At 35.4% G+C, this 25,336-nt stretch overlaps 1 protein-coding gene across 2 annotated transcripts in view; it reads left to right on the forward strand.

The window, feature by feature from the left end:
- LOC149832976 (putative protein phosphatase 2C 60) overlaps positions 1 to 20,819 on the forward strand; it is a 41,140-nt gene extending 20,321 nt beyond the window's left edge. Inside the window, exons 3-4 of one of the 2 annotated variants that reach the window (XM_090014815.1) lie at positions 19,123 to 19,359; positions 20,079 to 20,819. In XM_090014815.1, the coding sequence (XP_089870941.1) occupies positions 19,123 to 19,359; positions 20,079 to 20,351 (510 nt within the window). In that variant the 3' untranslated portion in view covers positions 20,352 to 20,819. The remainder of the gene's footprint in view (positions 1 to 19,122; positions 19,360 to 20,078) is intronic. The other variant, XM_090014816.1, reaches the window with a different exon arrangement.
- The last annotated feature ends 4,517 nt before the right edge of the window (positions 20,820 to 25,336 follow it).

Genomic DNA, 25,336 nt, shown 5'->3' on the forward strand with positions numbered 1-25,336 from the left:
TTTAGACCTGTGTTGGTTCCATCTTTTCCTAAACACCAACGATTGTTTTATTGCTGTTTTAGTGTTCTTTGTGCAACACTTTTGGTAGTACAGGTATATGCCTTATTCAAGGTTTACTGATTGATTAAGTGATCTCAAAATCTGTTTTATTTTCTTCCCATTCATCTTGTTTGCTTATTCATCATTTCACTGCTATGGACTTCTCTTCGTCATCTGGCCCCTCTGCCAATTTCTTGAGTCAACTCGTTACTGAAAAACTTACTCATTCTAATTTTTTGACCTGAAAGAGGCAAATCCTTCCTTTTATACGGAGTCAGGATCTCGATGAACATTTGGGTGGTTTAGTTCCTATACTACCACAACTTATTTTGCAAGAAACCAAGGATGAGAAGGGTGACACAATTACCATTTCTATTAAGAATCCAGAGTATACAGCTTGGAGGAAGCGGGATCAGTCTTTGGTTGCTTATATTACGTCAACACTCAAGAAGTGTTGGTTACTCTTTCAGATGATTGCACTGCGGCAGATCTGTGGAGTAAGCTGTCTCAGACATACTCTCAGATATCAGAAGCCCGAGTTATGTACTTAAAACATGAATTTCAAAGTTTGAAGAAAGGCTCCATGACAGTCATGGAATACATAGGCCGCTTGAAGAGTATTACTGATCAATTGGCTGTTGTTGGAAGTGCTATTGCAGATAAAGATAAAGTTCAACAACTTCTCAATGGATTGGGTCTTGATTTTGACATGTTTACCACAGCTTTATCATGCCTCCCTCACTTGCCTACTTTTGACGACCTCCAAGCGAAACTTCTTCAGCATGAGATGATTATGAAGCAAATGGCAGAAGGAAATGAATCAGCTCGTCCTCATTCAGTTTTGGCCATGGACACTTCTGTAGTATTTGGACGAGGGAATGGAGGGCATCAAGGAGGCAGAGGCCGCGGACGTTTCGGGCAGGGAGGACGTGGTATCTTGCCTACACCTAATATTTCAGGGGCTTTTAATACAGGGAATCAGAGGAGAGTGCCCACTTGTTTCTTATGTAACAAAAGAGGACATGTGAAAGCTGATTGTTGGTTCAATCCACAGAATAGAGGAAAAATAAACAAAATTGAGAATAAATCAACTAGGACACAAAAGTGCCATCCACAGATGTGCAACAACTTTTGTTATCAGCATTGTCACAGATGACGATCAAGCAGAATGAACAAGGTAAATGATATGTTGATTCAGGTGCCGCCACACATGTTACGGGTAATGAGGGTAAGTTATCTCACTTATTGCCTTATTTTGAAAAAAGTAGTATAGTTACGGGAGATGGAACTTATCACTCCATTAGTCATACTGGCAATGCACATATCCCTATGTCAAAATCCTCACTTCATTTGTCAAATGTCCTTCTTGCTCCTAATATTAAAAAGAACATTGTTTCTGTGGCTAAACTTGTTGACGATAAGAATTCTTCCGTCGAATTTACTCCCTCTTCTGTTTATGTTAAGGATCTACGAACGAAGGAGACATTCGCTAAGGGGGAGCGACAAGGAAACATGTACGTCTTCAAGGAGATTCCTTCAGTGTCTTTGCCCTCAGTCTCAGTCCTCCAGTTGAAGTCGTCCAAGCATTCTTCAATGTCTTCACCTTCAGAGTCTTTGTTTTTTCCTTCATTGGAAGTTTTTAATTCATCTCATTGTAATAAGCCAGATATTTGGCATAGTCGTTTGTGACATTGTAATCGAGGTTTCGTTGAAAATCTTGTATCTGATGGTCTCCTTCCAGAGTCTAGTTTAAGTTCATTTTTTGATAATAATAATAATAAATGTTCTTCATGCGAACTCTGCAAAAGCCATGTTCTTCCTTTTCATATTATAAATAAAAGAGCTTCAAAGCCATTTGAGATTATTTGTTCCGATGTTTGGGGACCCGCACCTATTCCTTCTCTTTCTGGCAGTCGTTACTATGTTGTCTTTATTGATTCCTATTCCCGTTATACTTGGATATATTTCTTAAAACACAAGCATGGAGTTTTTCAAATATTTCGGGAATTCCATTCGATGGTCAAAACAAAGTTTGCTTGTGATATTGTGCATTTACAATGTGATGGTGGAGGCGAGTATTCGTCGAACGAGTTTATTGCCTTTCTTCGGGATAAAGGAATAAGCCGACATGTTTCTTGCCCTCATACTCCTCAACAAAATGGGGTTGCGGAGAGGAAACACAGACATATTGTCGAGAGCGCGATGAGCATGTTACATGATAGCAATGTGCCCGTTAGTCTCTGGACAGAAGTTTTTCACACATCTGTTCATATCATAAATCGTCTTCCTATGATACTTTTGGATCGGAAATCTCCCTATTATACTTTATTTGGGCAACATCCCTCTTACGATGAGCTGCATGTTTTTGGTTGTGTATGTTATATACATATTGATTCATCTCTGCGAAATAAGTTTCAGGACAAGGCTGTCAAGTGCAGATTTGTTGGGTATGCAATTGAATACAAAGGTTATCGATGCTATGACCCTATTACAAAACGTATTAGGACCTCCAGAAATGTTGTTTTTGACGAACAAAATTTTCAGGTCAATGACTCTGCAGTGTTGCCACATCGAGAATTAGAAGTATATGATCCATGGATGAGCGCAAATCTTTTTGCTAATACAGGAGAAACATGTCAAACAAATTGTTCTTCCTTCGGCTTGAGTAGGGAGTTGAATGACTCACAAATGCATGTTGAATTATCTCCAGTTGAGCCAACCCCAGTAGAGCGTTTCTCTGGACAGATATACACTAGACGAAGCATAAATACAGAGCCGAGGAATGTGGAGGAAAGCATCGCCAATGATTCGGCTCAAAGGCCGTCACACATTAAGCATCCTATTCAACGATGGGTGAGTTATGTTCTCCCTTGATTTCTAGTTGTTTATGTCTCAGCTCACAAAACAGGATGAACCCACTTGTTTTAATCAAGCTCTTCAATCCCGTCATTGGACTGAAGCTATGAATGAAGAATTGGAAGCTCTTCATGAATGCCAGACTTGGGAAATAGTCCCTCGGCCCGAAGGAAAGAATGTAGTTGGCTCAAAATGGGTTTATAAAATAAAATATAAGCCTGAAGGAAGTATTGACAGATATAAGGTGCGACTTGTTGCTCGAGGATTCACACAACAATATGGTGAAGACTACGATGAAACTTTTAGTCCCGTAGTCAAAATGGGTACTATTCGTATTATCATATCCCTAGCAGTCGATCAAGGTTGGAGCCTTAGCCGGATGGATGTTAAAAATGCATTTTTGCATGGAACCTTAAAGGAAGAAGTGTATATGGAGCAACCACCTGGTTATGCCGAGAAGGATCCTATTGCCTGGGTGTGCAAACTAAGGAAATCTCTGTATGGGTTAAAACAGGCGTCCCGTTCCTGGTTTGAAAGTTTCTCTATGCAGATTCAGAGTTATGGTTTTAGAAGATGCTCTCTAGATCACTCACTCTTTATTTACCAAAAGGCAGACATTGTTATACTTCTTCTTATATATGTTGATGACATTGTGATCACTGGGAGCTCAGATGGTCATGTGCAAGACGTGAAATAGTTTCTAATGAAAACTTTCAAGATGAAAGATTTAGGGGAGTTGTGGTACTTTCTTGGTGTGGAAGTTGACAGACAACAAGACACATTGACACTCATGCAACAAAAATACACTCTTGACCTTCTGGAAAGAGCAGGGATGACGAATTGCAAACCAGTCAGCACTCCTAGTGTATTACATCAAAGGCTGAGCTCTGAAGATGGTCATCTTTGTATCAACCCTACAACGTATAGAAGTCTCGTGGGGATGTTGCAGTACTTGACCTTTACCAGACCTGATATAGTTTATGCTCTCAATCAGGTATCCCAGTTTATGCATGCTCCAACGGAGGGTCATATGGAAGCTGTGAAGCGCATTCTACGCTATTTAAAAGGAGCTATAGGAGACAAACTTGTTTATCACATGAACGATAATCTGCATAGAGGACATGCACTCATCACTTATACAGACGCAGATTGGGCAGGGGATCCAGATGAGAGACGATCTGTCTTTGGATATTGTGTTTATATTGGGCACAATTTAGTGTCCTGGAGCAGCAGAAAACAAAAGGCAGTGGCATGATCGAGTATAGAGGCTGAATACAGATCGATGGCTGCAGGCACGGCAGAAGCCACATGGATTAGACACTTATTGAGTGATCTTGGGGAGACAATTATTCGATCATTTCTTTTCTGTGACAATCAAAGCGCAATAAACATTGCATGTAATCCTATCCAGCATAGCAGAACGAAGCACATTGAGATTGATCAACATTTCATACGGCAGAAAGTCGAGATGAAGGAGATAGAATTGCGTCATGTTCGAATAGAAGATCAAGTGGCAGACCTCTTTACCAAGGGATTAACAAGACGTCAATTTTGGCTATTGAAGAGCAAGTTGTACATTCTCCAAAATCACGTACAACTTGAGGGAGGGTGTTAGAATACAGTCTGCATATGCGTATGGATCTGGATCCAGATCCATACGCATATTATATGCAACACATGTTAAATAGGATCTCATTAATGGCATTCTTGTAAAATGTATATGTTTTTACTTTATAATGTTTAGGGTTTTGGAGGTCGAGTATTGAAGTGCCGCCCCAGCCATTTGTGAATTTCTCTCTCTTTCTCTCTCTCTTTCTCACTCTCTCTCTTCTTATCTCCTGTGATCAAATCTGTTAGGGGTGTCAACGGGTTGGGTTTGGTTTGGACCTTGGAACCAGACTTGGATCCAATTTTTGGGTATGGTATCGGGTCTGAACCCGAGTCTAATCCGGTCCACTATAAGAGAAACCATACCTGGACCCGATAATAACTACATGAACCAGACCCAGACCATACCTAGTAAAATAATAATTTTTATCATTTTTACATTGAAAAATTGCAGGTATTAATCGGAACTCGAGTCAGGCCTGGGTCTTATATAAAATTTCACAAACTATATCCGGATCCATGTATTAATCGGACCTTCCGGTGGGGACCCAGGTCTTAATAAGGTCTTATTTATCACCATACCTGGACCCTATAGGGTTTGGTCTGGGTAAACCCGACCCGTTGACACCCCTAATATTATGTAGTTGGGTTGTCGCTTGATGATGATGTGTAATAGCATTCTTTTGTCCCCTTTCATTGCCTGAAAAGTATGTAGCTGTCACACTTAAATTTGCAGGAGAAACATCTTGTAACTTTCTTTTGGGACAAATTGAGGAGAAAACCAAGGTTGTAGGTAGCGTATTGTTACCCGTATCGGTCGGGCCCAAAGTTAGAACGTATCTTAAAAAATCACAAAATTTTAAATAATTTTTTAATAAATTTTTTTAAAATTAAAGAAACAAGAAAAATAATATAAAACTAGCAAAAAATCTAAGAAAATCATAACACATGAAACAACAATGAATTACACAATATACAACCATAAAATCACATATGAAGCATTTATGTCTTTATGAGCCGCATATGACATCATCAAACATCAACTAATATAGATAATATTGCATGCATATCTCACACAAACAATGCAAACTATCAAATATTTTGCAATTAAAAACATGCCACAAGACTCATACTTTTATATTACATAAACGAAAACCAAATAACCAAGTTTATAAATACATAAGTATTAAATAAAAAAGTTTTTTAAAAATATAACCTCAATCATCATCATTATCTTCTTCTTCTTCTCCAGATGTTATGCTAGGGGTTGTAGGTGTAATGAAATATGCATAAATACAAAATGATGGCCTCTAAGGGCTAGATCATAAACACAAAGTGCACATGCACGCACATAAGTCCAACTAAGGGATAATACAAGAGCACAAAGGTACAACACAAGCACTAAGTGCATTCAAGACATTAAAAAACTAACGAGAACACAAAACATAAGCATGAATGCTTAAGAGAATCATTAAGAAATGAAAGGGGATAAAAGCCCCTATTTATACACATACAAGAGCAAAGGAGACCTCAATAGAGATATTGGACTGTTCCAACGACTCTATTGACTAGTCAATTCTATGTTGACTAGTCAAAAAAGAACCCAACAACTCTATTTGGTATTTGACCAAATAGTCCCTATAAAAACAGAAAAGGACAAAAAAAAGAATAAAGTAAAAGTACTAATGTGCTCCTAATGGGCACAAGCTATTACAAGGATTGAAATGACCAAAATACCCCTAATGAGTATTTACCTATTATATATATATATATATATATATATATATATATATATATATATATATATATATATATACAACTTAACACTCCCCCTCAAACTTATGTTGTGTTATACCGAAAGTTTGAAAATACAAAAAGAATCAACAGGAAGGCTTAAAGTCTTCAAGTGTCTTCATTGGAAGTCTTTATCTTTATGTTCTTAAGTTGTACATGTGTATATATATATATTATTTATAATGATGTAATAGGTAAATACTCATTAAGGGTATTTTGGTTATTTTAGTCATTGTAATAAGTTGTATCTATTAGGGGCACATTAGTACTTTTACTTTATTCTTTTTTTTTTGTCTTTTTCTATTTTTATAAAGACTATTTGGTCAAATACCAAATAAAGTTGTTGGGTTCTTTTTTCACTAGTCAATAGAGCTGTTGGAGCAGTCCAACAGCTCTATTGAGGTCTCCCTCGCCCTTGGATGTGTATAAATAAGGGCTTTTATCCCCTTTCATTTCTTAATGCTTCTCTTAAGCATTCATGCTCAATAAGATGAATATTTTTTATGTTTTGTGTTATTCTATTTAGTTCTTTAATGTCTTGAATGCACTTAGTGCTTGTGTTGTGCCTTTGTGTTCTTGTATTGTCCTTTAGTTGTACTTATGTATGTACATGTGTACTTTGTGTTTATGATCTTGTAAGCCCTTAGAGACCCTCATTTTGTATTTCTTCATATTTCATTACATGGTATTAGAGCCAAGAAATCTTTCTTGGTATTTTGCCTTTTTTGGGTCTTGGGATTCTTTGGTTTGAGTTTGTGCTTCGTGAAAGATTTGTGATCATTGTGTGGGTTGGATTTAAGGGAAATCTTGACCCGACATGTATCTTATATCTTTAGTATTACTTGAGTTCTATCTCATATATTATGCATGAGAAAACACTATTTTTTCTTATCTTTGAAAAATTATTTGTTATTTTTGTTTAAAATTAAAATATTTTATTTTTTAATTGTTGTTGGATTTATTCTTATTAAACATTTTATAAGGTTTATAATATTTGTTTGATCTTGTGAAATTATATATGTGCATGCTTTTATGAGATCTAGTTTGAATCTTATAAGAACCTTCTTTGTGTTTGCCCTTTGTGGGTGTTATAAGTGTTTCCCTCATGGTTCACTTTAGTAATTGTCCATTATTGCTGGACATGTTTCTTCGTAATTAAAGACTCTCGTTGGTGGACATTTTATCTTGTCGTATGATTACATGTTTTTATGAAAACTTATTTCCATCATGATACCTCACGTGAGTTTTTTTTTGAAAGGCAAGTTGGGCTTAGGCATACCCCCACCAGTTACACAACATACCATTGGGTTTTGAACTTGCAACGTCCCAACACATGGTGATGTGCACTAACAGTTCCTACCAAACAAGCGGAGCCCCCGTTGGTACCTCATATGAGTTTTAAGTGTTATGTTTCTATTGCATACTTATGATATTCAATAAAATATTATTTTTATATTGTGAGCCTTCTTGTGTACCCCTTTATGGGTTTTGTGAGAATGTTCCTTAAAGAACATTTTTTGTGTTTATCCACTTAATATTGGTTGATATTTTGGTTCGTGATTGAAGGCTCTATAATTGCATTACTTAAGGATTTCCTTGACTTAAATTTTTTGTCTTATCAGTTCTTGTTCCTTGGAATGTGTCTTTCAAGGTTTTTATTATTTGGCTTTGTAAGTCCATCACTCTTCTTTTGATACATCCATTATTATTTGTTTGGCCTTATCAAGGTGAGTTGTATGCACTTCTCTGTTGTAAGACCAGAGTTAGTTGTTGAGGTGAGTTATGTGTGTATTTCTGTTTTCTTGTCAGTATAGACTGCCAAATGATTTGGCTCTGATTGACAGTTGATTAACTTCTGGTTCTATAAGTGTGTTGTATCACTCATTTGTTTTTTGTGCATCTCAATGTTGTGGAGTTAGGGTTAGCCGTTGAGGTGAGTTATGCGTGCACCTCATGTCATATTATCAGTTTAGATTTCTAGGAGTGAGTGATGTGTTGTCAGTTGCCTTGGGTCTGATTGATGGTTGATTGACCTTTGAACTCATTGTTGTTGGAAATCCGAGTTAGTCGTTGGGTGAGTTGTGTGCACCTCATGTCATCTTGTCAATATAGGTATGTATCTAACTGGCAGGTGATTGACCTCAGTTTCTATGAGTGTGTTTTACCACTCATTTGTTTATGTGACCATTGTTACAGAATTGGATGCTTGATATCTTGATTTTTCTGTGATGGTAGTTATTTTTTTGGAATCATGAAATTTTGAAAGATTGTTAAAATCGATATTCTTATTCTTCTTAATGGCATTAGTTTGTTTTCATTACAAGCTCTCTTACCTCGTGTGTTTTCTCTTGTTATGCTTTTTATTTAAGTATTATTTTATGTAAACAAGAGATGTTCTTTTTTCAAATGTAGTGAGTTACGTGCACCCGTTGGTTACACACTTTTTTGTGTGTTTGTTTTTCCCATAAGTGCCCTAGTGATTATGCTTTTGTTCTAGGTGATACACTTGATTTTTGAGGTTTGGAGGTCTAGTGAGGTGATTGCTTGTGGTGGTCCAACTATTATTAAGATTCTCAAATATCATTCTTTTTGTTGTGTGGGATTTTTAAAATCGCTCTATAAAATTTCTAAATTTTTTTCTACTTGCATAGAAAAATGTTTATAAATTTATAAATTTTATGAATCTTATGTGCATTTTATTAATAATATATATATATATTAAGATTGATGTTTGGTCCTTTGTTCTTAAGCCCATTCTAGGTTGTGTGAATGAATCCTAATCTGTTGTGATTTGTGCGATTGTTCTCTTTCATTATTATGTGCATTAAATATGCTTTAATTGTATGTTGGATATATATGTGTTTTGTATTAATTATCTTGTTCACATTGTTGTATGCATGAATTTAATTATCTCCTATTTTCTTGAGGGCTCTTTTGAATTGTTATATTTTATATCCATGTTTTTTGTGATGATTTGTTATTTCATTTGAAATGCTTTTATAAAAATCCTTGGGATATTATTTATGCATAATTGTTTATCTCTTGATGATTTATATGCCCTTTAGTGATCAAATTATCTTATGATCAATATTTATGTTTTTCTTGAAAAAAATGTTGATTTTAGGTTTATAATTTGATTTCATAAAAATTTATCCTTGAGGCATCTACTAGAACAAGAGCATAATCATAATGCCACATGTGGGCAAAACAAACAAAAAAAAAATGTCAATAACTAATGGATGTACATAACTCACCACATTTGTAAAACATCTCTTGTCTATATAAAATGATACTTAAATAAAAGACGTAATAGGAGGAAACACACGAGGTAAGAGAGCTTATAATAAAAACAAATTAATGTAATCAAGAAGGTAGGGAAAATATCTGCAAATCAAGGCAGAAATATTAAATTTCACAACCTTTCGAAACACCATGGTTTAAAAAATAGATAGCCATTACAAGTAAACATAATTATAAGTATCCATAATACAAATGGCCAAATATTCAAATGAGTGATACAATATACTCACAGAACCAAAGATCAAACAAATGTCAGCTAGAGCCAAACTATAAGCCAATAATCTAAACTGACAAAATTGAGGTGCACACCGTAAGGAAATGAGGATCTTCCACGAAAGCACAAATGCTTGCAATAAGTGCTATAAAAGACACTTTGACCATAACCCACAAAAGGGCATAAATAAGAGAACTTAAAAGAAAAACAATAAACTTTATTTCGTTCACATAAAATCTATGTCACATGGGTGCGGGTGCGACACAATTTTAAAAATTTTGGACACGGGAACTCGGCTATATATATTATTTATTTATTTAAAAAAAAGTGCGTGACTGTGCACAGCAGCACAGTCACTGTGACTATGCATTGTGCACAACAGTCTCTTTATATATATATATATTTAAAAATATATATAAAAAATCATTTTTTTAGTTTTTCACCTTAAAATAGACGGATATAGACTCGGCCAACATTGACCGAGTCCAAAACGAGGATGGACTCGGCCTCGATTCGTTGACCAAGTCCGACTCGTCGTTGACCGAGTTCGGGCCGTGTCCTAAGCCGCACCCGTGTCCGCACCCATGTCGCGGCGTGTCGACTCGGGTGCAGTGCCTCCCTAGCCGAGTCCGTGTGACATAACATAAAATGCTTAAGAAGCATTGATACATTGTGAGGGGAGTTACCCCTATTTATATACATTTAGAGATGGAGAGAGAGGAGCTTTTAGAGGACTCAAGAGAGTCGTTGGACTAGTTCCACCAGCTATTCAAAACTAGTCAAATCTTTGACTAGTTTTGAGTCTAGTTCAACATGAACTAGACAATCCTAAAATACAAAAATAAAGAGAAGAAAAAGAAAAATATAAATATAAATAATATATAAATTATTATATATATGAATATATTATATATAATTATATTTATATGTATATACACTTTTTAACACTCCCCTCAAACTTACGGTACAATAAGCGAAAGTTTGTTTAAGAGAGTGAAATCTAGGAGCAACAAGAGGTTTGGTGAAGAAATCTTCTAATTGGTATTCTGATGTAACATAAGGCAGATCAATGGTTCCATGTAGGTACTCCTCTCTGACATAATGACAATCCATTTCAAAATGTTTGGTGCGTTCATGAAATGTTCGGTTGCTGGCAATATAAATCGCACTCGTTGTCACAGCACATGCATGAGGCTTTTGTCACTTCAACTTCCATGTCAGCCAGCAGTCTTATGAGCCGGACTACCTTCATCGTTGTGGTGGCCATGACTCAGTATTTAGCTTCGGTTGACGAAAGAGAGACCTGTTATTTCTTGTACCACCATGAAATCAAGGATTCACCTAAGAAAATATAAAAACCAGTGGTTGAGTGTCTGTTATTGGAATCACCTCTCCAGTCAGCATCAGTATAAGCAATTAAATATAATGAAGATGAAGCAAATAAAAAGAGGTATCGTGAAATGGAAGACTTAATATATCTAACAATACACAAAACTGCTCTCATGTAAACAAAAGTGAGAACGTGTTGAAATTGACTAGCTGTGTGTATATGTGCTATATCAGGTCTAGTAATGGAGAGATAGGAAAGTGCTGCAATAAGCTGTCTGTAAGGAATATGATCTTCAAGAGGTTCTCCATCATCGATTCTCATTTTGGTGTTGACAATTTATAAAGTATCCACTTTCTTATCGTCTGTAATTCCAGACCTGGAAACAATATCAAAATTTAACTTAGATTGAGATAATAAATAACCTCAAGGGGAATACACAACTTCAATTCCTAAGAAATATCTCAACAAACCTAAATTAGTCATTTTAAAATAATTTTAAAATATTTTTTAATGTTTTCAACTCCCTGTTTGTCTTCTCCAGTGATGATCATATCATTCAAATAAATAATAATAATAATAATAATCCCTGTATCAGAGATCTTAACAAACACACCAATGTCGGTCACACAAGTTCTGAATCCAATATCAAGCATAACATGACTAAACCTGTCATACCAGGCTTTTAGTACCTGTTTAAGATCATAAGGAGGTTTTTCTAAACGAAGAGCCTTACCCTTAGGAATACTTATACCAAGAGGTGCTTTCATATATATTTCTTCAACTAGGTTTCCATTTTGAAAAACATTTTTGACATTCATTTAAAATATAGGCCATTTTCTAACAGAGGCTAAGGCTATTAAGGTCCTAAATGTGGTCATCCTGGCAACTAGAGTAAAAGTTTCTTCATAGTCTATGCTATACTCTTAGGAATACCCCTTGGCCACTAATCTGGCTTTATATCTTTTAAGAGTTTCATCACTCTTGGTTTTAATCTTATAAACCCACCTACAACCTATAGGTTTTTTTCCTTGTGGAATATCTTAAATAGTCCAAGTGTTAGCCTTTTCTAAGGTTTCTAATTCTGCCCTCGTGACTTCTACCCATTCTATATGTTCTTTGGCTTGAGTATAGGATGAAGGTTCTATATACGTGTGTATCAATGCAATAAATGCCTTATATGTGTGTGAAAAAGATTCGTAGGACACAAATTTACCGGGAGGTTTAGAGACTTTGAATGACCTTCTGGTTTGTGCTTGTGAATATTTTTCCAATGCACATGGAAGATTGGATTCCCTACATCTTTGAGTATTGTAAACAATTGGTATTCCTATGAGTTTGCTCTTCATTAATATCATTATGTTTTTTATCAATAATATCTTGACCATCGTCAAAGTCACATTTATAGTCACATCCATCATATTTCGAAGTCAAATCTTTCAAAAAAAATATTCGGTTAATTCCTTGACCTTTTCAAAATATTTTTTTTCCAAAAAAGATACATTTCTTGATACATATAATTTTTCATTTTTAATATCAAAACACCTATATTCTTTTTTATTATTTGCATAACCTAAGAAGGCACAAGGAATGGCACGAGGAGAGAGTTTATCATTCTTGTTAGTGAAGACAAAACATTTGTATCCAAAAGCTCTAACCTAGAGTAATCACGAGGTAATTTAACAAGTTTTTCAATTGGAGTTATATTTTTCAAAGAAGAAGATGACATTCGGTTAATGAGATAGGTAGCAGTTAGGTCTGCTTCAACCCAAAACTATTTTGGTATTTAGTTTGTTATTAATAAAGTCCTAGTAGTTTCCATAATGTGTTGGTGTTTTCGTTCGACCAAACAATTTTGTTGTGGTGTGTGAGAGCAAGATCTTTGATGGGTGGTGCCATGTAAATTAAGATAATCTTTAAATTCTTTTGACAAAATTCTCCTCCTGAGTCGGTGCGAAAAATGAAAATATTATTTTGAAATTTATATTTAACTATTTTGTGAAATGATTGAAAATGCAAAAAAACCTTTGATTTATGTTTAAAGAAGTAAATCCAAGTATGCCTAGAAAAGTTATCAACAAAAATTACATAATATGTGTATTCGCCTTTTGGTATGACTGGTGCGGGACCCCAAACATCCGAATGTATTAACTCTAGTGGTCTAGATGAAACAAAAGTTCTATCATGAAGTGATAATCTCTTTATTTTACCAAGAATACAATCTTTACAAGCAAAATTTTCAGAATTACAAAATTTTTCTAAACTTGGAATGCATTGAATTTTGGATATACGAGGATGGTCGTCTTTATGTCATAGATTCAAATCCAATTTGTGAACATTATAACACAAAGCATTCTTGGGTAATTCCAAAAAATCCATATAGTAGAGTCCTTCTCCATCAACTTCCCTGATTGGCGATCTTATGCCCAATAACCATGAGAAGAGTAGATGTTTCACCCATAATCAGATATTTGAGAGATAGATAAAAGATTTAAATTTAATTTGGGAATATATCTAACTTTTGGGATAAAGGGATAAAGATTTTTTTGGAGTTTTGAAATTTTTTAAAATTTCTTATACTTTTTATTTCAAGAGATGTACCATTGGTTGTGAAAACATTTGACACATTTGAGTTATTATTATGACATTCGGACAAACTATTGTTATTTGAGGTCATATGAAATGAAGCCAAGGAAAGTTACCGGGATCGGAGAAGGATGAGACAACTGCTTTGGTTGAGGCTTCAGTTAAGGAAGATGCTCTTTTAAGAAGAGGTTGAAGAATTTTCATTAGTTGTGCCATAGATATGGGTGCATTTTGATTGACTTGATCTTTTGATTCTTGTGATGAACTGACTGATACAACTTTCTTTTCATGTATTCTCTTTAATTTATTACATTGAGACTTATAATGTCTCGATTCATGACAATGGTGACAAATGACTTTTCTTTTGTCATAATCATTGCCTTGTCTACCAAAGTGAGGCGGCTTGTAAGTGCGCATATAGTTTTTCAGTCTAGATACAGCTAGAATGAAATTCTCTTCATTCTTTGGATTATTCTTTTTTAGCCTATTTTCCTCCATAGTTAATTCTTTAATAATGTCTATAATAGAGAGAACTTTGTCTCTATGTAGAAGGGCCAATTTGGTTGTTTCAAATTCCGGCCTCAAACCATTTACAAATTGGTAAAAATGTTCTATATCGAGTTTTTTTTTTGCGAAGCTCGATATCTTCGGGACAATGCCACTTTGGCTCAAGAAAAGCCAACTCTTTCTAAAGTTCGGACAACTCATTATAATATTCTCTAATACTTTTGTCCCTTTGGGTCATAGTTTGCACCTTATCTTGTAAATTGCACACATGTGCAATGTCTTTAAGGGAATACATATTTCTAAGATATTCCCAAGTCTTATTAGCATGCTCAAATTTTGCAAAATTAGAGCATTTCTTGATATCTACACTTTTAATTAGGCAAGACATGATCTTGGTATGCCCCATTCTTCATTCTTTCCAGTTTTTTCATAGGTAGCTAATACCTTAGTTTTCTCTCCTTCTGTGAGAGGTATCGCTTTCTTATTTTCAATTTTTGTGAGAATTAGTTTTGGTTCCGAATCGAAACCATATACTAAACCCCCACAACCCCTTTTCTCATATGTGGTGTTTCATAATTGAAGCCCACATCACATAATTGATATCATTTAGATTTATGGGCATCATGGTGACTTTATCATTGTCATTCATTTACAAAGGTGAAGAAGAAAGAGAGAAGATGAGAATAAAAAGAAAAAAAAGTAATATGAGAGAAAGAAGAAGGTGCAAGAGCACAATCACGATCTTTAAGTAGTCAACGATCCTTCGAACCACTTCTCCAACTATGTAGGGACAAGAGCACTTGAATCACAAACAAGGATGCAAATCAACTCTTTGCTAGAATGGCACGGAAAACGAGGTAACAACTTTCAAGATTTAGAAGCTTGCAAGCTCTGATACCATATAAGGAAATGAGGATCTTTCACGAAACCACAAATGCTTGCAATAAGTGTCTATAAAAGATACTTTCATCATAACCCATGAAAGGGCATAAATGAGAGAACTTAAAAAAAAAATTATTTCATTCCCATAAAATGCTTAAGAAGCATTGATACATTAAGAGGGGAGTTACCTCTATTTATATACGTTGAGAGAGGGAGAGAGAGGAGAGTTTAGAGGACTCAAGAGAGTAGTTGGAGCTCCAACGGCTATTCAAAACTAGTCAAATATTTGACTAGTTTTGAGTCTAGTTCAGTATGAACTAGACAATCCTAAAATACAAAAATAAAGAGAAGAAAAAAAGAAAAAATATATAAATAATATATAAATAGTATATAAATATATTATATATAATTATATTTATATGTATATACACTTTTTAACAACTTACCCCAACAAACAACTTTGGTTCAACAAAAGCAATAAGGCCAAAAACAAAAGATGCATCATATTAAAAATTTGTGATGGACAAAACAAATACCATAAGATGGTAATAAATACTCACATAAATCAATTTCCAAATAAGTGAGTTCATACATAAGAACCAATTTAAAAAAGCAAAGTTTCAAATCAAATCCAATAACAGTAGATGAAAACTTATAATGAATATAGTGCAATCATATGCGCAACAAGATGTCAATTGATGCAATGCAATCATATGCATAGTTAATATAAGCAAGTTATATAGAGAGACAACTCAATCTAGATTACAAGTCTACTATGACACAACAAGACAATTATAGAGATTCTCAAAGAACTATATAGAAAACCAAGTGCATACACAAGTATAACTAATCATGGATACTCACAAGGAGATCAAAAATTCATTTATATGCAATAATCTTAATAACTTAAAGCCACATATCTTATACAAAAGCTACGAAGAATCACATAAGATATGCATAGGAATGCATTTAAGCATCTATGAAAGTAATAGATTAAGGCACTAAGGGTATATACCAAAGAGGCCACAACTCTACCTTAGTGAGAACTAATTTAGGTTCCAGATTGGAACCATCCACTAATCCCCATAACCTTTTTTTCCCAAATGTGATGTTCCATAATTGAAGATCACATAATATAATTCGTATCGATGAGTTTCATGGGCATGATGGTGGCACTTTCTTTGTCATCTATTTTTACAAGAGTAAGAAGAGATAGAGAGAGAAAACACAAAGTATGAGCGCCACTTTCACGAACTTTGAGTAGATCAACGAGCACGACGAACAAATCAACCTTTAAAAGAGCACAACTTGATCACAAGAACACTTGAGATGATTCATGAAGAGAAAAACAATCTTGTGTTGCAACCACCAACACGAGCATGAGAGAGACACGATTTCCCGAGCCAATGAACTTTCTTCAATCTCAAAGAGCACCAAGCTCTGATACCATGTGAGGAAATGCGATCCTCCAATTACAAACCAAAAATGTCCACCAATAAATCAAATGGACAAGCACAAAAGTGTCACCAAGGACACTCACAAAAACCCACAAAGGGGTTCTCCACAACAAAGAATATAAAAAATATATTTTATTATTCACCAAAATGCAAAGAAATGCATTATAAATAATGAGGGGGTTCACCCCTAGTTATTAACAAGAGGTAGTCTCAAATAGAATTGTTGGCTACAAATAGAGCTGTTAGGACTGTTCCAAGTTCGAACAACTCTATTTGACTTGTCAACTCTATGTTGATTAGTCCAAAGAGAACCTAACTAAAAAAGAAAGAGAGAAAAAATGGAAAACATAGTTACAACTAGTTACAATATTTACATATATAATATATATGTATACACATACATATATATGTATACAAATATGTATACATACTTAAGTATGTATACATATAGATGCATGTATATGTATTGTATATATACATATTATATGTATATACATTTTAACATTTCTACATGAGTAGCTTTTTCAGCACTTTTTTTTGTCCTTTTTGGTTTCAATAGTTAACCTGCAAACTGTTGTGGCAAAACTGCCAAAGTCTCTTCTTGATTGAATCTGTTCCTGGGTTTATGGATCTAATGATTTTATGACGATGTATTTGTAATGAAATATGCGAAAAAACAAAGAGTGCATTAAGCACTTACAACATCCACTAATGAACAAACAAAAGGGCTAACACCCAAAACCACAAGAGACAACACAACATAAAAATATAAATGTCTCTTATTGAAAAGAGAGAGAGCTCTCAAGAGTGAAGAATACAAGAGGGGTTCACCCCTATTTATACACAAAAGAAGGAGAGGAGGAGTGGCCTTATGGCCTTAAAAGAAGAGCCACCTAGGGGCTCCCATGGAGTCGTTGGGAGCCCCCAACGGTCACAAATGTGACCGTTGGGGGCCCCATCGACTCCATGGTGGGGCCCCTTTTAGGTGGGCAAAAAACTAAAAAATAAAAAGTAAAAAAATAAAAAAGGAATTTACAAAAAAGAAAGAAAAGAAACAAGTACCCCTATCGGGTACTTGTGAAATGACTAAAATACCCCTATCGGGTATTTTAGATAATACAAATATATATGTATATAAATATATACATATATATGAATTACATATATTTTAACAGTATTCCTTTCTAAAAAATTTGAATGGATTATCTCTGCATACATGGATCTCTTGAGTGATGTGATGTATGCTTTTCTGGTTCTTTTGATACTAATGATATAAATGGTTGCTCTTAGAATTTGTATTTATCTTGCCCTGTATTACCACCATCTTAAGATGATTATAAGACTTTCTGGTATAAAATTTCCTATTAACATGATATGTCTTCGAGTTTTTTTTTTATTTAGTTGCAAATTTTTTTGTCAAGCTGTAGGAGGCCGATCCAATGCCAAGAATCAAGTGTTAAAATAAGATCCCACATGATCAGTCTATGGTATTGTTCTTCAATCAATAATCTGAGGCAGTTTAAAAGATCCCACTAATCTTTGTTTTTCAGTACCTGGAACAAATTAGTCAATTGAATGATAGTTCTGAGATTCATCCTAGATTGAAATGTTATCTTTGGTCATGCATTAAGCTAGATTGAAGAAGTGTTGAAGTAGGGAAATTGCGAATTCATATGGAAGAAAATATAGTCTACTACATAAGTTCTTGTCTTTGTCTAGAACTATATAAATGCTCCATTTTTTTAGAATATTGCAATGACGCTATACTTCAAAAGCTTGGAATTATTGTGTTATAAAAGTTGGCGTCTACACAGTGACTGTATTTCGCCTAGTATGCATCCAATATTGGTGAGGAAACTGAGACCAGAAGTAGGACATCTAAGTGAAAAAATCTAAATTCTCATTATTGTGTTTGTTGAATGATAGTATCTTTTATTATTGATTTAGAACCTCGTGTGCCATCATGATTTGAATTTTTTTTATGTCCTGCTCCTCTCACTCTGCGAAAAAAAAGGAAAAGAAACTGTTAGCCAACTTGGGAAATCATGGTATTCAGGGCCAACTTCTTTTGGAGATTTTTTTTTCCTTTTTAAGATCTTTGATTCTAACACCATGTCAACAAAAAGAATTTTGTATGGTAGACAGTAATCACTTCTTACTGCTCCACAACACCAAAATTCAGTCACATACAGTAGGTGATTACTGCAATCTTATAAATGATAAGCTTATCATATGACAAGATCCACACAAGATTTATAATGATATAAAAAGATGGTCAAGTATTTGTTCATCAGGAAACCGGCCTTTGGCCTACCAGGTTATTTCAGAAAGAATGTGAAGAAATAACATAGGGATGAGTAGATCTAATAAGCATTGCACTAGAATCGATGGAAGTTCATTTGGAATTTGATTTGGTATATGCTGAATTTATTCTAGCTATGAGTTTCCACAATTTGATTCATTATGATTATAGGGATCCTGTTGTGAGGGAAATCACTGGACATATAAGATATATGTTTGCTTCTCTTCTGACTGAAAGCTCTTGCATGCAGGTTTCTAGATCAATTGGTGACATGTATTTGAAAAAGGCTGAATTCAACAGGGAGCCTTTATATGCTAAATTTCGTCTTCCTGAACCTTTTAGAAAGCCAATACTTAGTGCTGAACCATCAATCGAGGTGCACACGCTGCAACCATATGATCAGTTTATCATATTTGCTTCTGATGGGCTTTGGGAGCATTTCAGTAACCAAGAAGCAGTAGATCTTGTTCATAATCATCCACGCAGTGTAAGATGTCGTATTAAAGTGGAAGCTTTTTCTTTTTGCTCAGCATTGCACTTGATGCCACCTACTCCTTGCGTTATTTGGTCTTATAAAGCTTTCCTTTTCTGAGGTTTTCAAAAAAGGAGAAAATTGAAGGAGAACCATCATGAGTGCTGCATGATCCAGTGTTTAGATGTATCTGTTTGCTTGATTGAACACATTCAGATATATTTTGTCCCAGTTCTTGAATGCTGAGGCTTTACATTATAGAAATGATAGAGAAGAAGAACAAGAAGACATCCACCTTCAACTTTAATCTGTTTACCAAATTACTACCTGCTCTCATTTTTCATCTCATCCTTTCTGAGCTTGGTTGCAAACAATGTTTAGATCCATTATAAATTAGCTCCACTTCTAGTCCAACCGTGTCCTTTGGAAGCTTGCTTCTGGTTCTGATCAAGATCAGAGTTTATGGTTTATCTACTTCTGATTTGCACATAAGAAGCAGTCTTTTGCATTAGGAAGATCAGATTTTATGGTTTATCTACTGCTGCTGGCTGTTGTTTGCTTCTTTTTGGTTTCTAACTATTTGAAGTATGTTAAAAAAAACATTAAGAAGATTTAGAACTGTTTTCTCATTTAGAACCCATCTGGATGCTTTTTCCTTTTCATTGTAATATTTGTCTATTTTACATGAGCACTATCTGATTTGGAGCATGGTTTTATAATGTTGATACATGTAGGGAAGTGCAAGGAGACTTGTCAAAGCTGCACTCCAAGAAGCAGCTAAGAAGAGGGAGATGCGGTACTCTGATTTGAAAAAAATTGAACGAGGAGTGAGGCGGCATTTCCATGATGACATCACAGTTATTGTTGTATTTCTTGACCCCCATCTCATAAGCAAGGCAAGCTCGAACCGTGGTGGTTCAATTGTGTCCATCAGAGGTGGTGGAATAACTGTGCCTCCACATTCTTTAGCTCGTGCCACACCCATGGAAAATGGCAACTCCTGCTAAAGTTTGCCTAAGTTCAGACTCCAGTATGGGGGATGGAATGGGCTCCAATTCTTTTTCATGTACGCTGCAACGCCTAACTAGCGATAACCCTGTTTTCGTAAGCTTCTAACTAGAGATAAGGCGTTGAGTATCCTGGGAGCACCAGGGAAGGAATCTCAAAGTTTCATCATACACCTGTGGCATTTATCTATTTCTGGAGATTTTAGTCTGTATATTGTGTGTAACATTGCCGGCATCTTAGGCCTGTCCTCTGTTCTCTGGTTGTATTTTTACATCTTGTTGAGAAACTTGTTCTTAGAGTTTCTTCTTCTATGGAAAAGCATCTTGTTTCTTGGACACAGAGAACCATCCTCGATAATTTGATTGGCTGGCTGGCACGTTTGGCTTGGTGCCTTTCGTGCTTACTGCTCATTGTATTTACTGCCACTTATTTTTGCTGCAATTTCTTTATCTAAATCTTGGAAACCAGATGCTCTCTCTCTCTCTCTCTCTTTTGTTGCCAGCCGTGCATGTATGTCATATGCTGTGGAAGTGGTGATATGCAGAATCTAGAGCATGCTGTTTGAGAGGTTGCCTTTTACAGCCAGAGGGGTATGGCTTTTTTACATTGATAATTGCACTTAATCACCTTTTGCTCATGTATTAGGTGCTGAGCCCTGAAGCACAACGCATGAAACTAAATCCAGCATTCATCAAGGCAAGGAAATCCAGATCTACGAACGGCAAGGCTGATATACGTTAGTGGTATAGTAGATCAATAATCTGTAAAGATGTGTGTGTGTGTGTGTGTGTGTGTGTGTGTGTGTGTGTGTGTGTGTGTGTGTGTGTTTGGATATCATAGACAAGAATCCTCATGTGATCAACTTTCATTTGTTTTGAGCGAAAGATATAAAAACTGTTTTCTTCCAAATTGTGATCCTCATCTTTTGCCTGGAGTATTTTCAAATGGATTGAACCTTTTCTAATGAACTGGTTGGCAATGAATATTCTGTCAGATGGATTTCACTTGGAAATGGCTAGATCGAAATAAACATTTAGTTTCATGGGCAGTTGAAATGGAGTGTGATTCACCATTAGGGACCAGCAAGAGAGCTTCATGGCATGGGATTGGTTAGAGATAAGTGAGCACTTCTAGATGTGACTGTGTGTGGAAAGCTTGGAGCAGATTGGATACCACAGATGATGAGACTTCATTTCTATTAGATTTGAACGAATCCGATGCTGTTTGATTGATAAGATGTCAAAATTTCATGGCTCGCAAGTTGTCCAACACTGCAGTTATTGGCTATGCTAGAATCGGGAAAGACAAGCCCTCCGAGTGGTTTAATATGGGAACGACCCGACACGTGAGCTGGGTTCGACAAGAAGTTAAATTTTCTTTCTTTTTAGATGGGACACGATTTTTCAAAATTTTATTAATAAAAACTTCTAATATTTAAAAATACATTGTTATTGAAATATGATTAAAATTTATAAATTTTATTAAAATAATATCCATGTGTCTGGGTCCGTGTCAGCGTGTCCAGTCAAATAACAAAGGGTATGAACCTGCAACGGGGTGTCCCTGTGACATAGGTTACGTTAATGCAGTGTATTGTTCAACTATCTTCCCTGCAGCTGGTAGGGGCCTAACCCCAGCTTGCCAATAGAAAAACAACAATAATAATAATAATAATAATAATAATAATAATAATAATAATAATAATAATAGTGAGAAACACTTTACCACATGACCCAAGGAATTGCTTTTTCAAGCATATAGCAAACAATCAACTGATGGCTGGACTTTTTAACATTATTAATTATCACTTAATTAGCCATTCCTTGAGTTATTTGAAAGAAAATGCTATGGCTAGGGATGCACAACGAGCTAGTTCGGGCTTTGCTTAAGCTTGACCTGTTTAAGCTCAGCACGAGCTCGACCTGTTTAAGCTCGACTCGAACTCGTTTGAAAATATAAATGAGCCAAGGGTTCAGGCTCGGTACACGTAAACGAGCCGTGCTTAAACAGGTTGTCCAGCTCGGATAGGCTAAGTAAGCCCGATTAAGCTCGGTTCACATAGTTATATATAAAAAATAGATTTTATATATTTATACACGTTTTCTTTACACGAACATAAACAGTGGTTTTACCTTAATTGGCAGTCCAATGGACTTTTTGAAAAGTGGCCCGAGTTCAAATCCACTACCTTCCTCTCTCTTGACGCAAATTTCAAAAATCCTTTTTATAAAAAGTGTTCAGTATGAGAGCCGATCCAGAGCATAGAGGTAGTTCTTCTTCTCGAAACAAGACAGCTCAAGCTCGGCTCGAACCCGTCTCATGTGCATCCCTAGTTATGGCCACAGCTTGGAGGTGGCCATAGAGGCCACCACCAATGGAATTTATTCATTTGGGAGGGCCTTTACCCAGTAGAGCCATTTTAGAGGCCCAAGTTAGTCTCTCTCTCTCTGGCAAACTTGCAAAAGACAAATAGTAATATGAATAGGGCTATCAATGGGTCGGGTTCATTCTGATGGTGCTTATGTCAATCCCTATTGGGTCAGGGTTTGGTGATAAAGGAAGCCTAACTGGAATTTAGGTCAAACCCAAACAGTCCAAATAGTATATGGAGCGGGATATGGTTTGTTAAATTTCATATCAGATTTGGGTTCGACCTGGGTTCCAATTAGGATCCACAAATTTTCAATGTAACAAAGACAATTGTTAAGGTTGCCTCTTGTGGCTATAGATTCATGTTAAGAAAGAGGTTTTTTTTTTTATAGTGGTAAACTTTTCCTGTGTGGCCACAAATTTTCAATGTAAAAAAAAACAATAGGATTGCCTTTTGTGGACAGACAGAGAGAGCAAGAGGTTCTCTTTGTTTTTAATTGTGGTAAACTTTTTTGTGTGGCTAAACAGGTTGAGAGTTTTTTTATTGTGGTAAAATTTCTTGTGTTAAACTCGCAACAACCTTTCTTGTTGCACTAAGAATCAAAGGTATATATATATATATATATATATATATATATAGAGAGAGAGAGAGAGAGAGAGAGAGAGAGAGAGAGAGAGAGAGAGAGAGAGAGAGAGCACCTTGGGACTCTAAAGTTCTTCTACCAGTAGAGCCTCCCAAATGGATAAACTTCATTGGTGGTGGCCACTATGGCCACCTCCAAGCGGTAGCTATTATAGAATTTCTCTATTTTAAATGAGATCAAAATCCATTTTGATGGATAAGACATTGCTTATTGAATCTAGTCAATGTTGTTATGCAAGAAAAGCATAGTTTTGGTATCAACGGGGGATCCGCTTGTCTAGCAGGAGCATGTCACCTTTTGTTGGGACGTTGCAAGTTCGAATCCCAATGCTATATGGTTGTATAACTGGTAGGGGTCTGACTAAACCCACTTTTCTCTGTAAAAAAAAAAACATAGTTTTGCGTGTCGTCCAAAGGGATCCGAAAGTAGCTCTCAATCAATGTGACATTGATAAAAGTAAAAACTCACATTTCTCATTTTCATTAAAGATTTTTGCAAATCTGACATTCTTTTGCAAATAGTAATTTTCCCAAAGTTTACATATGGAGTAGGTCAAACATTGGCTTTGGTGGACAAGAGCTCAGCCAAAACCATAGGTATCGAAAGCTTCTTGCTACATGGGAAATCTCTTTTATTCGGAAGCAGGATACTCTTTCATAAGATGGAAAACTTTAGGAAACCCGCTTCTGAAATATGAAAAACCAGATTCCAGGAAGCTTGCTTCCTCTTTGTTTCACAAATTGATTCCCTTGCGCTTATTTAACTTTTTCCTCCTTACTTTTTATATTTTTCATATTAAAAAATTAATATTTTTGTAACGAGCTTAGGTATTGGTTTTGTATTGTTTTATATTTATATCTAATCATTTCTTATTTGCTTCCGCCTGTGCTTCATATTGTTTTCCATGTGGTTTCTTTTCATGCACTTGCATAATCGCTTCATAACAGTGTCGTGCTTCCCGCTTGATACTACTTTTTAACACTCACCGCATTAGCTTTATGCATCGCTTCTCGTGTCCATTTTGTTTTCTAGTAACTATGGCAAAACATAAATATTGCAATATTTTGCTAATTAACATGGTCAACTAAAATATGCTCCTTTTCTTAATATTTGAAATGATCATCTTAATGCATACAGTCATTATGGAAGCCAAAACAAATTAAATACATTCTTTTTCAAGATGTTGTCAAGAAAACTCCCGTAAATATGGAAATGTGAAAACTACAACATACCATAAATACATACCCAATTATTGTAGAGAAAAAGATTGGCAAGGGTACTAAAGGAAAGAAAATGCAAGAAAGAAAATGCCATTTACCATAATCACTCACTTACTATGTTTACCATGTATATCCTTACCACACTTACCATGTTATTACCATTTTGTTGTAGTCGATTATCTAAAATCAAAGAAAGCAAGATTAACTCAGCTGATATCAAAAGAAAAGCAAGATGATATCAAGAAGAATCAAATTGATATCAAAAGGAAAGCAACTAATATAAAAGAGAATCAGCTCATATATAAGGAAGATAGTTAATTTCCAAGCTGATATCGTGTATATGTAACCGTATATATGTAACGATTTTCTCTTCATTTTTTTCAAGCAGAATAAGATATACAATTTTTTATATTCTCGATTCATCCTTTCTTTCATGGTATCAGAGCACACAAGTGATGCTTTAATCTAATGAATAGCATAAACAAAAGTGTATCAAGCCAAAATCGACAACCCTGGCATGTCGCTAGTAATAACAACTATTCCAAGTAGTGTCGTGCTATGACTATGACACTCTGCAAAAAACAAGTTTGGATTCGTAGATAAGTCTCCAACCTTTCTTATCAAATCTGTTGCAGCCTAGGAACTCTGCAACATGATCCTATCATGGCTTCTCAACTCGTTGCATCCAGATATGTCCTCAAGTGTCATCTACGTTGAAACTGCTGCTGAAGTATAGGCCAAACTCCGCGA

The sequence above is a fragment of the Nuphar pumila genome, chromosome 7 (genome assembly GCF_984573655.1).
Source record: "Nuphar pumila chromosome 7, dmNupPumi1.hap1.1, whole genome shotgun sequence".
Classification (NCBI taxonomy): domain Eukaryota; kingdom Viridiplantae; phylum Streptophyta; class Magnoliopsida; order Nymphaeales; family Nymphaeaceae; genus Nuphar; species Nuphar pumila.